This window comes from Alosa sapidissima, chromosome 13 (assembly GCF_018492685.1).
Source record: "Alosa sapidissima isolate fAloSap1 chromosome 13, fAloSap1.pri, whole genome shotgun sequence".
Classification (NCBI taxonomy): Eukaryota; Metazoa; Chordata; class Actinopteri; order Clupeiformes; family Clupeidae; genus Alosa; species Alosa sapidissima.
Window position 1 is genome coordinate 35906934 of NC_055969.1, and position 17500 is coordinate 35924433.

The 17500-nt window shown below is 43.8% G+C and overlaps 1 protein-coding gene across 4 annotated transcripts in view; it reads left to right on the forward strand.

The window, feature by feature from the left end:
- The window catches only part of LOC121679669 (astrotactin-2-like), a 542058-nt gene that overhangs the window by 505861 nt on the left and 18697 nt on the right, over positions 1 to 17500 (forward strand). For all 4 annotated transcript variants that reach the window (XR_006021382.1, XM_042058566.1, XM_042058564.1 and 1 more), the window contains 2 exons: positions 12507 to 12607; positions 13300 to 13483. Coding sequence is in view for 3 of the 4 variants with exons in the window: in XM_042058566.1 (XP_041914500.1) it covers positions 12507 to 12607; positions 13300 to 13483 (285 nt within the window). In the remaining variant the exon portion in view is untranslated. The remainder of the gene's footprint in view (positions 1 to 12506; positions 12608 to 13299; positions 13484 to 17500) is intronic.

Here is a 17500-nt window from a genome sequence, read left to right on the forward strand (position 1 = left end):
GCAGGAGGCAGTAATGCAGGGGAACTGTAACAAGGCCCCGCCCCCCCAGGACCCTGGTGTGCATGTGTGTGTGTGTGTGTGTGTGCGCATGTGTGTGTGCGTGTGTGCATGCGTGTGTGCAGGAGGCGGTAATGCAGGAGAACTGTAACAAGGCCCAGCCCCCCCAGGACCCTGGTGTGCATGTGTGTGTGTGTGTGTGTGTGCGCGTGTGTGTGTGCGTGTGTGCGTGCGTGTGTGCAGGAGGCGGTAATGCAGGAGAACTGTAACAAGGCCCAGCCCCTCCAGGACCCTGGTGTCATGCATCTGCCCCAACAGATACACTCATAAGCTTGTTAAAATTTGAGATTGATACTCACACACACACACACACACACACACACACACACACACACACACACACATACACAAAACGCACACACACAATGAATGCATGTTTTGCTGTGTAAAGCTTTGAGAACAGTATACTTTTTCAGTATCATTTGCACTTTGTTGATTCATTTCTTCGAACTTATATGTTATCTTTCTGATACAGAGAGAGAGAGAGATTTTCATATACTCCATATGCACTCATTTTTCGGTAATAAAATGCATGAAATGTACAGGGTCTCCATGCGTCTGGCTCAGGGTCACCAAGTGTCCCCAAGTGTCTGGCTCAGGGTCCCCAAGTGTCCCCAAGTCTCTGGCTCAGGGTCCCCAAGTGTCCCCAAGTCTCTGGCTCAGGGTCCCCAAGTGTCCCCAAGTGTCCCCAAGTCTCTGGCTCAGGGTCCCCAAGTGTCCCCAAGTCTCTGGCTCAGGGTCCCCAAGTGTCCCCAAGTCTCTGCTCAGGGTCCACTCAGGCTGCTGGAGGCATTAAAATGAAATGGCATCAGTGTTCCACAGATGGCCCAGGCTGATGTTGGACGATGGTCACCCAGTGTTTAAGATTAATGCCCAATACAGGCTGATGTTGGACGATGGTCACCCAGTGTTTAAGATTAATGCCCAATACAGGCTGATGTTGGACGATGGTCACCCAGTCTTTAAGATTAATGGCCAGTACAGAGAGTGGTGCAAGTCCAGTCACAAGTGGTCCCTGCTCACCCGATATTTAAATCAATCTGACCGCAACTCAAACTGTGAATATGAATTAAGACAAAATGATACCCGACCCGTGATCCGAACACATGTACAACACAATACAAAATGTGCGCTTTTCGTGAGGAACTGGATTATCATGCTGATCCGAACACATGTACAACACAATACAAAATGTGCACTTTTCACAAGGAACTGGATGATGTACTGTGCTGTGCTGAATGAAGCACATACGCTGTTGAGAGTCACAGACACAGCAAACTAAGGTCATTTTCATGCACACACCAATGCGCAAACCTACAGTGTACCAGAGCCAATTTTACAGAATTCTTTTGTACAGTGCATAGATGGCTGCACGTAGTGTGTGTACCATAACATGTATTCCTGCAGGTGCCCTTCACCCATGACATCCCTTATGAAATACTCACAAACACTGGCTACTGGCTGTAGGCTAAAAATGGACTTTGCCAGTTTCACATTTGTGACAAGTCATGTGTTCATGAAAAAAGCAGGCCTGTTTTGTGGCTGTCTGTTTTGTGGCTGTCATACTTGGCTTTGCAAGAAGTGCATAGAACATAAGCAGCACTGTCATCTTCTTTAAGAACCTCTCGGAGTACTTCCCATATTCGCTTTTCCTGGAGGAATGTCTTTTGCTATTTTAAATGATGACGTCTCCAGCTTCTCCACCTTGTCCATCTACATCCTCCTACCACACAGCTAGCCTGTGTGGCCAGGTCATGCTGCATCCATTAAAGTCTTTTAGCCAATCATATCTTTCAAAAGCAATGAGTTAAATATTTATGTTAGCCTTTTCTTGATATTGCAAGTATTTAGAAAAAAATATATTAATTCATTTTAACTGACCCGCCGACAAATGACCCACATATCATTAAAATATTTGTTTACGACTCATAACCACAGGTGACTGCGGCCGTCCAGGGACGACCACTCAATTTCAGGCCTTCCGCGCAAAACACTGCTAGACCTGGAGTTTTTTTAATATGTTGGCTTATCTGTGGAACTTGTGGACTATGGTAAATAGGAGGCTATGGTAAAGGGTAAATAGGAGGCTATGGTACAGGGTAAATAGGAGGCTATGGTAAATAGGATGCTATGGTAAATAAGAGGCTATGGTAAAGGGTAAATAGGAGGCTATGGTAAAGGGTAAATAGGATGCTATGGTAAATAGGATGCTATGGTAAATAAGAGGCTATGGTAAAGGGTAAATAGGATGCTATGGTAAATAAGAGGCTATGGTAAAGGGTAAATAGGATGCTATGGTAAAGGGTAAATAAGAGGCTATGGTAAAGGGTAAATAAGAGGCTATAGTAAATAGGATGCTATGGTAAAGGGTAAATAAGAGGCTATGGTAAAGGGTAAATAAGAGGCTATGGTAAAGGGTAAATAAGAGGCTATAGTAAATAGGATGCTATGGTAAAGGGTAAATAGGATGCTATGGTAAATAAGAGGCTATGGTAAAGGGTAAATAGGATGCTATGGTAAATAAGAGGCTATGGTAAAGGGTAAATAGGAGGCTATGGTACTGTAAATAGGAGGCTATGGTAAATGGTAAATAGGAGGCTATGGTAAAGGGTAAATAGGAGGCTATGGTAAAGGGTAAATAGGAGGCTATGGTAAAGGGTAAATAGGATGCTATGGTAAAGGGTAAATAGGAGGCTATGGTAAATAAGAGGCTATGGTAAAGGGTAAATAGGAGGCTATGGTAAAGGGTAAATAAGAGGCTATGGTAAAGGGTAAATAGGATGCTATGGTAAATAGGATGCTATGGTAAAGGGTAAATAGGAGGCTATGGTAAATAGGATGCTATGGTAAAGGGTAAATAGGATGCTATGGTAAATAAGAGGCTATGGTAAAGGGTAAATAGGATGCTATAGTAAATAAGAGGCTATGGTGAATAGGCTGTGGTAAAGGGTAAATAGGAGGCTATGGTAAAGGGTAAATAGGATGCTATGGTAAATAAGAGGCTATGGTAAAGGGTAAATAGGATGCTATGGTAAAGGGTAAATAGGAGGCTATGGTAAAGGGTAAATAGGATGCTATGGTAAATAAGAGGCTATGGTAAAGGGTAAATAGGATGCTATGGTAAAGGGTAAATAGGAGGCTATGGTAAAGGGTAAATAGGAGGCTATGGTAAAGGGTAAATAGGAGGCTATGGTAAATAGGATGCTATGGTAAAGGGTAAATAGGATGCTATGGTAAATAGGATGCTATGGTAAAGGGTAAATAGGATGCTATGGTAAATAAGAGGCTATGGTAAAGGGTAAATAGGATGCTATAGTAAATAAGAGGCTATGGTGAATAGGCTGTGGTAAAGGGTAAATAGGAGGCTATGGTAAAGGGTAAATAGGATGCTATGGTAAATAAGAGGCTATGGTAAAGGGTAAATAGGATGCTATGGTAAAGGGTAAATAGGAGGCTATGGTAAAGGGTAAATAGGATGCTATGGTAAATAAGAGGCTATGGTAAAGGGTAAATAGGATGCTATGGTAAATAAGAGGCTATGGTAAAGGGTAAATAGGATGCTATAGTAAATAAGAGGCTATGGTGAATAGGCTGTGGTAAAGGGTAAATAGGAGGCTATGGTAAAGGGTAAATAGGATGCTATGGTAAAGGGTAAATAGGAGGCTATGGTAAAGGGTAAATAGGATGCTATGGTAAATAAGAGGCTATGGTAAAGGGTAAATAGGATGCTATGGTAAATAAGAGGCTATGGTAAAGGGTAAATAGGATGCTATAGTAAATAAGAGGCTATGGTGAATAGGCTGTGGTAAAGGGTAAATAGGAGGCTATGGTAAAGGGTAAATAGGATGCTATGGTAAATAAGAGGCTATGGTAAAGGGTAAATAGGATGCTATGGTAAAGGGTAAATAGGAGGCTATGGTAAAGGGTAAATAGGAGGCTATGGTAAAGGGTAAATAGGAGGCTATGGTAAATAGGATGCTATGGTAAAGGGTAAATAGGATGCTATGGTAAATAGGATGCTATGGTAAAGGGTAAATAGGATGCTATGGTAAATAAGAGGCTATGGTAAAGGGTAAATAGGATGCTATAGTAAATAAGAGGCTATGGTGAATAGGCTGTGGTAAAGGGTAAATAGGAGGCTATGGTAAAGGGTAAATAGGATGCTATGGTAAATAAGAGGCTATGGTAAAGGGTAAATAGGATGCTATGGTAAAGGGTAAATAGGAGGCTATGGTAAAGGGTAAATAGGATGCTATGGTAAATAAGAGGCTATGGTAAAGGGTAAATAGGATGCTATGGTAAATAAGAGGCTATGGTAAAGGGTAAATAGGATGCTATAGTAAATAAGAGGCTATGGTGAATAGGCTGTGGTAAAGGGTAAATAGGAGGCTATGGTAAAGGGTAAATAGGATGCTATGGTAAAGGGTAAATAGGAGGCTATGGTAAAGGGTAAATAGGATGCTATGGTAAATAAGAGGCTATGGTAAAGGGTAAATAGGATGCTATGGTAAATAAGAGGCTATGGTAAAGGGTAAATAGGAGGCTATGGTACTGTAAATAGGAGGCTATGGTAAAGGGTAAATAAGAGGCTATGGTAAAGGGTAAATAGGATGCTATGGTAAAGGGTAAATAGGAGGCTATGGTAAAGGGTAAATAGGATGCTATGGTAAATAAGAGGCTATGGTAAAGGGTAAATAGGATGCTATGGTAAATAAGAGGCTATGGTAAAGGGTAAATAGGAGGCTATGGTACTGTAAATAGGAGGCTATGGTAAAGGGTAAATAAGAGGCTATGGTAAAGGGTAAATAAGAGGCTATGGTAAATAAGAGGCTATGGTAAAGGGTAAATAGGATGCTATGGTAAATAAGAGGCTATGGTAAAGGGTAAATAGGATGCTATAGTAAATAAGAGGCTATGGTGAATAGGATGCTATGGTAAAGGGTAAATAAGAGGCTATGGTAAAGGGTAAATAGGAGGCTATGGTAAAGGGTAAATAGGAGGCTATGGTAAAGGGTAAATAGGAGGCTATGGTAAAGGGTAAATAGGAGGCTATGAATAGGGAGCCCAGTCTCAAAGAGAGCAGCAGATAAAGAGCTGCTTTCTCTCTCTCTCTCTCTCTCTCTCTCTGGGCCAGATGTACTAACGCTTTTGCTCCCACTTCAGGCGTATTTGTTTCGCAACGTGCGAGTAATACAGTATCATTGCGAGGTATGTACAAACAGGCCGCAATGATGTAAAAGCGCAAACTGCCTGTCGCGGGAGCTGAAAGTGGCAGATTGCATTTTTCATGTCATGCATATGCATTCATGGGAGGATCCAGGGGAAAGTGGGAGTTTAGCGTAAAAAGATGGGAGGGGAAGAGTAAAGAGCGCCTAATTATGTATTCCGCGGTATGTACAAAGACTCCTGAAAGCGCACGTCTATTCAATGCAGTTCAATGCGTCAATAAGAGAACATTTCAAAGACAACAGAATCACTATTTAGAGCACCAGTTTTTGTGGTGAAAGTACCAAAAGCAACCTCAACTTTCGTTGGCCTTTCGCATGTCTTACTTTCACTTTCACGTCATTCCCTTAAACTTTCCTACTTGCTAGATTTGACCAATCTTCCATAGCCTACGTGCATATATAGTTTGACTTGACTTGACTTGACTTGACTTGACTTGACTTTCCTACTTGCTAGATTTGACCAATCTTCCATAGCCTACGTGCATATATAGTTTGAGTAAAACTACTGATCTTCATTATCTCCCTGCTTGTTGACATCTTATCATGTATGGTATTATTTCATGATCGCTAAACGTTTGATTCTTTTTAATGTTGTCATCAGTTAACTTCATTCAACTGTGCTTGTATGTAGGATCTGCCGTTCAGTTGTGGATGTTCGTAAATTGCGTTTATGGGCAGAGAAAGGCGCAGTTTACACTAGTTTGATAAATACGATGGAAACTTGGGTCTGACAGGGTTCGCAATCTGCGGTTTGTCCATGACGCTGATAACGCTACGTTCGCAAATGTACGTACATCTAGCTATATGTGTGTGTGTTGGGTGGGCGTGGAGGGGAACATGTTTTGCCAACATATTTTGACCACCTCATCAGCAGGCCTGACCACAAACCTGTTCTCTCAGGTCGTCTCATCTCACAAGCACACACACACAAACACCCACACTGACACACACACACACACACATACTGACACACACACACACACACACACAAACTGACCACACTCCTCTCATCCAACCCCCTGCACGTGCAAACTATCTGACAACCTGTCCATCCAGAAAGAGTGAAAGATGGAGCCCTTTCTTATTCACTGCCAAAAATATGACACTTTAAGACAGATCTTTTTCAGTAACATCCAAAAAGGCATACCAAATGTTATAGACATTGAAGACAATGATAAAAGCTTCTTTTTCTCAAAATCCACCCAATATTTTTTAATGTAAAAAATGCTTTAAATCTATTGTGCAGCTTGACCTTTTGACATACCTACAAAACACATTTTTACATTAAACATATTTATAAAATCAAAGAGTGGGTTTTTGGAGAAAAGAAGCTTTGTGTACTATGAACTGTAGGGCATTTTACGACACTGTATTGGGCAAACACCTACAGCTATACCTCAGCATGCCACTGGCGTGACTGGCCAGGCTTACAGGTTGGTGGACAAGACAATGCTTTATGCTTTATCGTAACCAGATATTTGAGCACAGATCATGCATGTGTGTTTTAATAGTGTAGGCCCTATTCTCAGACTGAACGTGCGCAGAAATTCCAATTTACTTAACAGTAGGGCAGGGTTGCCAACTTTGGGTGTTAGGCTGGAGTAAGATTTTGTGAAGTCATAGTGCGTGTGCGTTACATTTTTCCCTAAACCTAATTTTAAAAATGTCTGTCCCCTGACTTTTTTGCTATGTAGGCTACAGTATAATCCCTGATTTATGTTTTTTTTTAAAAACTAATAGAATGGAAAAGTTTCTTCAAAATGTACAATTAAACAATTGATTGCAAAACAAGACCAGTGTTTTAACCCCGTGGCATGGAAGGATTATGAGCCAGTGAGCCAGGGCTCAGTGCTGGGCCCCCTCCTCTTTGCTATCTACACCACCTCCTTGGGACAGATTATCCGTTCGCATGGCTTCTCATACCACTGCTATGCAGACGACACACAGCTCTATCTGTCCTTTCCACCTGACGACCCCCTGGTGTCAGCACGGATCTCGGATTGCCTTTCCGACATAGCTACATGGATGAAGGCACACCACCTCCAGCTGAACCTCTCAAAGACTGAACTGCTGGTCATCCCAGCTAAACCTACCATACACCACGACATCAACATCAAATTTGACTCCCTGTCTGTTTCACCGACCAGGACTGCAAGAAATCTAGGAGTTGTTCTCGACAACCAACTAAACTTCTCAGATCATGTTGCCTCAGTCGCCCGGTCATGCCGTTTCGCACTCTACAACATACGGAAAATCAGGACTTACTTGACTCAAGATGCTACCCAACTTCTGGTTCAGGCAATAGTCATCTCACGACTCGACTACTGCAATGCCCTCCTGACAGGTCTCCCAGCCTGCGCAGTGAAACCACTTCAGATGATCCAGAACGCGGCGGCGCGCCTGGTCTACAACCAACCCAAAAGGGCACATGTTACCCCGCTGCTCATCCAGCTACACTGGCTACCTATGGCGGCCCGTATCAAATTCAAGTCTCTAACGCTTGCCTACAAAGTAGTCTCCGGTTCTGCTCCCACCTACTTGAATGCCCTCACCAAACTGCCAGTTCCTACAAGGGCAGGGACATCCTTTTCCACTTTCAAAAAACTCCTGAAGACCCAGCTCTTTAGAGAACATCTACTCTCATAGCAACACTTACAACAAGTCTTACTGATCCTAGCACTCACCAGCCGTTAAACTGACAAGTAACTGTTAAAATACAGCACTCACCGACGCACTTATTCTTACTGTACTCTAATGTGTTTTTTTTTTAAACTGTCCTAAAATTGTGAGAATTGTTCTAAAACTTACTGTTTACCATGATGTTAGTCGCTTTGGTTAAAAAAGCGTCAGCCAAATGTAATGTAATGTAATGAGCCACTGGGCCCCCCTGCCCACCTGAAAAAGGTAGTAGCTCAGTAGAAAAAATTGAAAAATAACCCCTTAAATGATGACTTCTGGCGAGTTTTGTGGAAAGAAATGGACAGATTGAGACTTATGAATGTGTGTATGAGTGTACGTATGTATCAGGGATGGAAATAGCCTAAAATATTTTTCCACCTACCACAACAACCCGCGCCTTGCCACCAAATGTTATCAGCAAAGTTGTGAGGTGAAAACTTTATTTCACGGTGTGTTAAACAACATAATGGCATGATATTAATCTTAACACTTCAACACCGACATGTAGCCTAACATGTTCAAAACACTACTGCGTGTTATGGGTTAAGACATAAAATTTCTTAAAGCATTTGGGAACACACTGAATTAACTGGAAAGTAGAGTCCCTGTTAGATTAGCTTGCTTGCAAATGCCGTTGTCCATGACCTGGCAGTTTTATGGCAAGCGGTTTTAACATACCTTATGGCAAACCGCCTGCACTGGGTAAACTTGAAAGCAGAGCTCACCATTGTGTGTGCATGCGTGGCAAGCTGTTTTAACATTTAAATGTATTATTCATAGGAGCAATGAGATATTGATAGTAAATTGAATACAACAGTTCATCAATAAAAAAAAAAGCAATTCATGGTTTAGACCATTTGAATTTAAAACATTTTAAAAACAAAGTACCGGTTCAGGCACCGTTTCGGCACCGGCACCGTTTTAAAAGTATCGATTTAGCACCGGTATCGGATAAAACCCAAACGATACCCAACCCTACTTAACAGTATTTACAAAATGTTCCCATGGGTGACACCCCCAGACCCCCACTAAGTTTTAGGCTAAGCCTGGAATGTGTTGAACTCTTGGTGATGCGCCTGAGGTAGGCTAGTCTCAGGACTACAAATAACGTCAAGCTACAAGGTTATGTTAATCAAAGTATCTGAACGTCACCTATTACCGACCGTCCCGTATTTCCAACCTCTTACATGTATGTGTCACTTAATATTCATTTCTATACAAACCAAGACGGCGGATTCCTAAGAAACACAAGCACCCACACCATAAGTGTATCTAAATGAGTTATGTACCAAAAATTACATTTTACTATGACTCGAAGAGCTGTAGACAGTGTTGTAAGGCTGCGTGTACACATCCGCTTGGGCCAGGTTGGTAGTTCTTGTTCTACCAGACGACCAGGTTGCCAGATGACCAGGTTGGTAGTTCTTGTTCTACCAGACGACCAGGTTGCCAGATGACCAGGTTGGTAGTTCTTGTTCTACCAGACGACCAGGTTGCCAGACGACCAGGTTGGTAGTTCTTGTTCTACCAGACGACCAGGTTGCCAGACGACCAGGTTGGTAGTTCTTGTTCTACCAGACGACCAGGTTGCCAGACGACCAGGTTGGTAGTTCTTGTTCTACCAGACGACCAGGTTGGTAGTTCTTGTTCTACCAGACGACCAGGTTGGTAGTTCTTATCTTTGCTCAACTCTTGGCGTCACAAGGCTCTACAGTAGGAAGAGTAGGGTCACTGAATTATATGTGTTTCCACATAGAATTTAAAATTATAATTGGATATAGGCCTAAATCTGCCCTGCATGCATTGTTTGTAGTGTGGCAATGGGCTTTTCTCTCTCTTACACACACACACACACACACACACACACTCACGCGCACACGCATGGCCAGCTGTGTGACCACACAATGGAAACGATGTGATTGTGCGATGCTGCGTTGTTATGCTGGGCTTGGTGTCGGGGAGTGGTGGTCAGCAGAGAGACTCATGTCTTTAGTGAGGTTCAGGGTAATAGCAAACTCCTCTGCAGATGAATAACAAGATCGGAAAAGCTATGTGAACAATGTCTAAACAGCCCCGATTACAAACAAAACAATCAGTTGGTGGTATTAAAATATGTCTTTCAAAACACAAGGACAGTACCACTTTTAAATGTTCTTTATCGGGTTCCAAGTCTTTAGTGTAGAGTCTCAATTGATATTAATGTGGGGTATATGTGTGTGTGTGAGTGTGTGTGTGTGTGTGCTGTTATTCATGGTGTGTTGTCTCATATTTCATATTTTATTGTTTCCATTATGCGTGTTGAAGCATCCGTCTTTGTTTTTGTAGAGATGTTGTTGGTCTTGGTTCTGGCTGATCTTTCAGAGTGTTGAAGTGTGTTCTTCCTGGTGTGAATGAGTTTTTATGGTGAGTGTGAGTGTGTGTGTGTGCGTGTGTGTGTGTGTATGTGTGTAAATGAGTATTCACGGTGTGTGTGTGTGTGGGTGTGTGTATTTGTGTAAATGTTTTGAAGAAACCTCACTGAAGTGTCATTTTAATGGTACTCCTGATTGATGAAGACAAGTGTTTTGCGACTCCACACTTAGCAGAAGCCACTCACACACACAACACTCAGACACACACTCTCACAAGAAGATGATTGTGTGACTCTGGACCCAACATTGAGCAGCATGCATGGCATGGGAATTGTAGATAGCGCTGTTATGACTTGTTGTGAAACTGAACAAGCTGTTAGCCAGACAATGAAATGAAAATAAATAAATACATGAAGCAATACAAAAGTGTGACACATTGTTGTCAACTTCCTGTTTGTCATGGAGATGACAGACCGTTGTTGTGGAGATGACAGAGCGCTGTCCTTCTCCAGTGTGCACTCCATTTGGCGCTTCAGAGATGACACGTCCTCTATCTACTGAGAAGTGTGTGTGTGTGTGTGTGTGTGTGTGTGTGTGAACTGAGTCCTCTAATATACTGTGAAGTGTGTGTGAAGTGAGTGAAGTGTCTGCTAAGGACAACACAAAAGGAGAAAAACAGAGAGAGGGAGGGAGAGAGAATGAAAGAGAGAATGAAGGAGAGAGAGAATGAAAGAGAGAATGAAGGAGAGAGAGAATGAAGGAGAGAATGAAGGAGAGAGAGAATGAAGGAGAGAGAGAATGAAGGAGAGAATGAAGGAGAGAGAGAATGAAAGTGTGAGAGAAAAAGTGAGAGACACATATGGAAATTGAGCCACCATCAGCCACCTACATAACAGATGAAAGTGACAGACGGCCGAATGGAACGCTTCACACACACACACACACACACACACACACACACACACACACATGCTTCAGAGTTGTCAGTGTACTCACACACACACACACACACACACACACACACACACATGCTTCAGAGTTGTCAGTGTACTCACACACACATGCACACACACACACACACACACACACATGCTTCAGAGTTGTCAGTGTACTCACACACACATGCACACACACACACACACACACACACACACACACACACACACACACACACACATGCTTCAGAGTTGTCAGTGTACACATGCACACACACACACACACACACACACATGCTTCAGAGTTGTCAGTGTACACACACACACATGCACACACACACACACACACACACACACACACACACACACACACACACACATGCTTCAGAGTTGTCAGTGTACTCACACACACATGCACACACACACACACACACACATGCTTCAGAGTTGTCAATGTACACACACACACACACTAGGCTTGCGTAAAACCCAGCATAGAGGCCACTCCACCACCCAACCCACTCATACCCAGACATGGAGCTCCGACATCCACCCCCCACCCTCCCAGAGCGGGGCATGGAGCGCCGTCCCCAGCACTGCCCCTTTAGGGCCTCTTCTCTGGGCTGAAGGAGCACGGCTGCCTGCCTGGCCTGGGTGGTCTGGGAGATGCCGGGTCCCCTCACTTTGCCTTTCAGGGAACGGAACTCCGTCATTATACCAAGTGGGAGCCCCATTTAAGCGGCTGTTAGTCTTAATGGCTGCTTTTCTGCATCAAGTGCCAGGCTCGTTTGGAGGCGTAACCTAATCCCCCTGGAATCTGTAGCTCGCTTGCTACACACACACACACACACACACACACACACACACACACATTGGTGCGTCTGTTGTGAGTTATGGATGTTTTGGAGAGAAGAGTAGCGTATCTTTCAGGAGAGGAAGCAACAGGAGGCCCTGGCGGGTGTATGACGTCAGAGAGAAAAAAACAGATTGGAGTGTGTGTGTGTGTGTGTGTGTGTGTGTGTGTAGCCCACACATAGACCCAATACACACTCACTTTCTTTCCACATCAACAGTCTTTTTTCCTCCTGCTCTGACCACTTACCCTCCTCCATTGTGATGTTATGGGTGACCAGTCCTCCTGTGTGCCACGTGCTGGACTCCTCGACTGGCTGGCCACGTAGGACAGATGAATGAAGTGCTTTTGTGTTTTTTCCCCATATCTGTATCTATGACACGTCCCCTCTGGCTTGCCGTAGGTTCACTCTGTACGCCATTGACAGCCGTGGCAGTCGTTCAGAAGCCAGCTCGGTGACAGTGCGGACTTCCTGTCACATGGTGGACGACAGCAGAGCAGAAGGTACCTCTCTCTTCGCCCTCCTCTGTCTCTCACATTCTCCATCCTCTCTCTCCCCCTCTCTCTTTTTCCTCTCTCTCTCTCTCTGTTTCCTCTCTCTCTCTCTGTTCTCTCTCTCCACCCTCTCTCCCCCTCTCTCTCCCTCTCTGTTCTCTCTCTCTCCCTCTCTGTTCTCTCTCTCTCTCCCCCTCTCTTCCCCCTCCCCCCATCTCTCTCCCCCCTCTCTCTCTCTCTGTTTCCTCTCTCTCTCCCCCTCTTTCCCCCTCCCCCCATCTCTCTCTCTCTCTCTGTCTGTGGTTCTGTTCTTTTCTGAGTGACCTGGACTGGCCTCTCTGAGCTGCTGTATGGTGTAGTGCAGTCCTGTCAGTAAATGCTCCATTCAGCCTCAGAAGCCCCTCGTCCATATGACTGAGGATGGGCTAACTAACCTCTGCAAGTTCTGGCTCTCGAATGGACCTTGTGTCCTGCACAAAGTTTTCTTCAAGAGCCAGAACTTTCCAAAGACACCCGTAAGACATAGGAATGAACTTTACAGGTGCTTTATCCACCTCTGTTAAAAAATGTTTCACCTTGGAATTTCCACTAAATGACTAAAGTCTATGTAGATTATAATTGTCCTTCTCATCTACCATATATAGCTAATAAATCTCTCTCTCTCTCTCTCTCTCTCTCTCTCTCTCTCTCTCTCATGGCAGAGTTGGCTGATAAGGTGTATAATCTGTATAATGGCTACACCAGTGGTAAGGAGCAGCAGATGGCCTACAACACACTGATGGAGGTTCCTCCACCCCTGCTGTACCGAGTGCAGCACCACTACAACTCACACTACGAGAAGTTTGGAGACTTCGTGTGGAGGAGTGAGGACGAACTGGGGCCTCGGTAAACAGCCATGCGTACATTCACACAACGCTCACATACACTGACACACACTCACACACGCTCACACACACACTCACACACACGCTCACACACACTCACACACACACACACACACACACTCACACACACTCACACACACACTCGCTCACACACACACACACACACACAAACACACACACACACGCTCACTCACATACGCTCACACACACTCACACACGCTCACACACACACTTACACACGCTCACACGCACTCACACGCTCTCGCACACACTCACACACACAAACACACACACACACACTCACACTCACACACACACACACACACACACACGCGCTCACACTAACACACGCTCACACACACTCACACACACACGCTCACACGCTCACACGCTCTCGCACACACTCACATGGGTTTTGTTTCTTTGTTTGTGTGTTTATGTTGACTATATTTGTTTATGCACTGTGCCATCTTTGTTTATGTTTGTTTATGTTGATAAGCACTATGCCATCTTAAGATCCTGGCTCAAGGGGAAATAGCAAACCTAAAATACTGTGAAGTCTGATAGATTGAGGGGACTTTTGAATGTTTACAACTCTCATGCCCCTCCCCCACTCCCACCAAGCACCCTCTCACCGAGTTTGTGCTCGTCAGTGCGCACCAGACTGCACCAGACTGATTGACAGTCAGATCTCACACAGCCCTGTTCTGATTGGACCAGAAGAACCGGGAGCTGTGGAATTTTGCAAAACAAATAACAGGCTCTAGGTGGAGGTAAAAGTGCAGGTTTTTTTCTAAAACCGGCTGATTTATGTTGTTCTGTCGGAGCATAGTGTCAGTTTCAGTGAATATGATCAAAAAAATCTTGCCAACTGCATCTTTAAACAATAGCCCAATAATCTAAATGCAACATACAGTAGTAGTATAGCAGTAAAGTTGTCTCAGCAGTTGTCTCAGCAGAGCATCCAATCACCCAATCACTGGCTGGAAGTGCATTAACACGTGAAACACTCCATCCCAGGAATTTGCCCAAAACTGATGAAAAATGCCTGCAGTGGGCTACGAAGTTGAGATATGCTAAACGATTTGCAATTCAAACGTATTGGCTCTTAACTTTTCTACCAGGATGTCTTCAATGTCCTCAGACATGTCATCTATTCTTCTCGTTATTGTACTGTCAGATAAAGGGACCTTTGATATTATTTTAGCTGCACTTTCGCCCAGCAGGCAAGATCAGGGTCTGCAATAGTGTGAGTTTTTTTCTGCTTTGCAATAAGTTCAGTAACTAAGTAACTAGCCTCCTGCGCTGCATCACACACCATCACACAGTTCGTCATAAGATCCTGTTGCCTTTGATTGTGATCGATCATCTGAAGAAGGACACGTCTTTGTCTTTCAAGTGAGGATGTTTTGTTTCTTGGCACCATGTTAGCATTAGCAGCATGTTAGCATTAGCACCAGGTTAGCATTAGCACCATGTTAGCATTAGCACCAGGTTAGCATTAACACCATGTTAGCATTAGCCAATTTCTCCCGGCAGATGACGCACTCGGGTTGTGGGAAAGTGCTATTACCTGACTGGGCAAAGCCAAAAGCAAGGTAGCTCTCATTATAATGCCTGTTGGCAGTTTTCGTTTTTTTTCCTGTTGCATCTAGTGCTGCCTGTTCTTTTGCGGGTAGAACTAGAAATTTCTCCATTTGCAGTGTCAACTTAAAATAGTCAGCTGTGCTAGCTATGCTATCATGTTGTAGTCGAGCTGCTAGGCAACAATGTAAATGTTGCAACAATGAGTGAAGTTGCATGACGGATATCAGCTTCACAAATCTTATTGGACCAAGGAGAAAGCTATAGATAATAAAAAATAACAATTAGTCTGGCATTAGAATCCGTTTTCATTTTAGAATAAATGTAATTACTGTAGGCCTTTTTAAAAACAGTTAATTTCACGAGCCTGTTTAAAAACGCATTCTATCTTCAAAATTCCAAAACAATAAAAATAGGAGAATTAACTTTGAGCAAACTTTGAGGAAAGTCGGAGGTATGGAACAATTTTAAACAAGTCGTGGGCAATGACCACATATGTGTTGGCTTTGTTGAGTGCATTAAGTGTGGCACGCTGCTCGCCTATGACAGCAAAAAAACGGGGACTTGAACAGACACATGAAGCAGGCTTGCCATGGCAGAAAGGATGATAGTCAGTCAGCCTTCCATGTCCTCTTTTGTTACTTCTCCAAGCATACCCCTGAGGGTGAGGCAAGCCCTCACAGAGAAATGCGTTGAGTTTTGCTGCTACGTACACACACATACACACACACACACACATACACGCACACACATACACATAAACACACATACACACACACACACACATACATACATACACACACACAGTACACACACACACACACACCCACACACACACACCTACACACACATACACACACACACACAAGTGGCTTACGTTTCTTCATTCAGATCCATTTGCAATCCATTCCATTCTGAATAAACAAACAACGCAGTTTACATGCTTCGTTCTTGTTGCATTATTCATTAAGAGTATTCTAAACAGATTTCTGTACTTCAAACAACTTGGAATTGTAGTTAACAAACCGCCAACGTATAACGGCCCACGTATTAAAAAATTGTCAGGTTTAAATTAGGCTCGGGCTCATAATTACAGACATGTCAGGCTTGATTTTTTTGGGCCCGATCTAAGCTCTAGCACACTCCCAAACACACACACACACACACCATAATAGAGGCTTCACTGTATCCATCTGGCGTCTGTCGGGAAGAAGAAGGTCTCAGTGTTGGACAGGAGGACACATGTGGACTCAAAGCAGTCCAGTGGACTAATCTGTCCAGTTATGCAACTTACAAAGCAGTCCAGTGGACTAATCTCTCCAGTTATGCAACTTACAAAGCAGTCCAGTGGACTAATCTGTCCAGTTATGCAACTTACAAAGCAGTCCAGTGGACTAATCTGACCAGTTATGCAACTTACAAAGCAGTCCAGTGGACTCAAATCTGTCCAGTTATGCAACTTACAAAGCAGTCCAGTGGACTAATCTGACCAGTTATGCAATTTACAAAGCAGTCCAGTGGACTAATCTGACCAGTTATGCAATTTATAAAGCAGTACAGTTGACTAATCTGTCCAGTTATGCAACTTACAAAGCAGTCCAGTGGACTAATCTGTCCAGTTATGCAATTTACAACAGTCCAGTGGACTAATCTGACCAGTTATGCAATTTACAAAGCAGTCCAGTGGACTAATCTGACCATTTGACCAGTTTGAGCATTGTGGGCCCTAATCTCATTTAAGATGGGTAAGAAGTGCAAAGTCTAAAGTCTACCTCAATCTAATTTAATAACTAGGCAAAACATATTTGCTAATCTAAAGATCCTAAATGCAGATATCGGGGGTCAGTTCAGTGCATCCACAGGTCACTCAACAGCTGTATTTCCTGCACGAGGCGTTTTGCTTGGCGTTGCACTTTGCGTGTGATACAGATTAGGGTCCAAAATGTTTTGTGAAAGAAGTGGCAGTAATATGATCCCACTGTAGCACACTGTGGCTCCACAGGGCAGAACACATATGTCCAGTCAATCAACTCACAAAGCCATCCAGATGACTGATTTTACCATCATATTGTCATGACACATTTAAAGTTCATTTCCTCAGAGTGCTCATTGCTGATATGTGAGGGATCTGCAAGCTGTGAAGTGGTTTGTTTTCGCCCTGATGGCGAAACAGCTCGGGGGGGGGGGGGGGTCAATTACAAGGCCGAGGTTTAGAACAGCTCAGGTAGATTTCAGGGGGCGGGGCATTTACTCAGGGGGAGGGGCATTTAGAACAGGGCGCATTTCAGCCTCTCAAGACGCTGCTCACGTGACGCCCCCCTCCCCCCTCCTATCTATCTCACTTATCATCATATGGCATTGCACACACACACACACACACACACCTACACACACACATACACATACCTACACACACACATACGCACACACACAC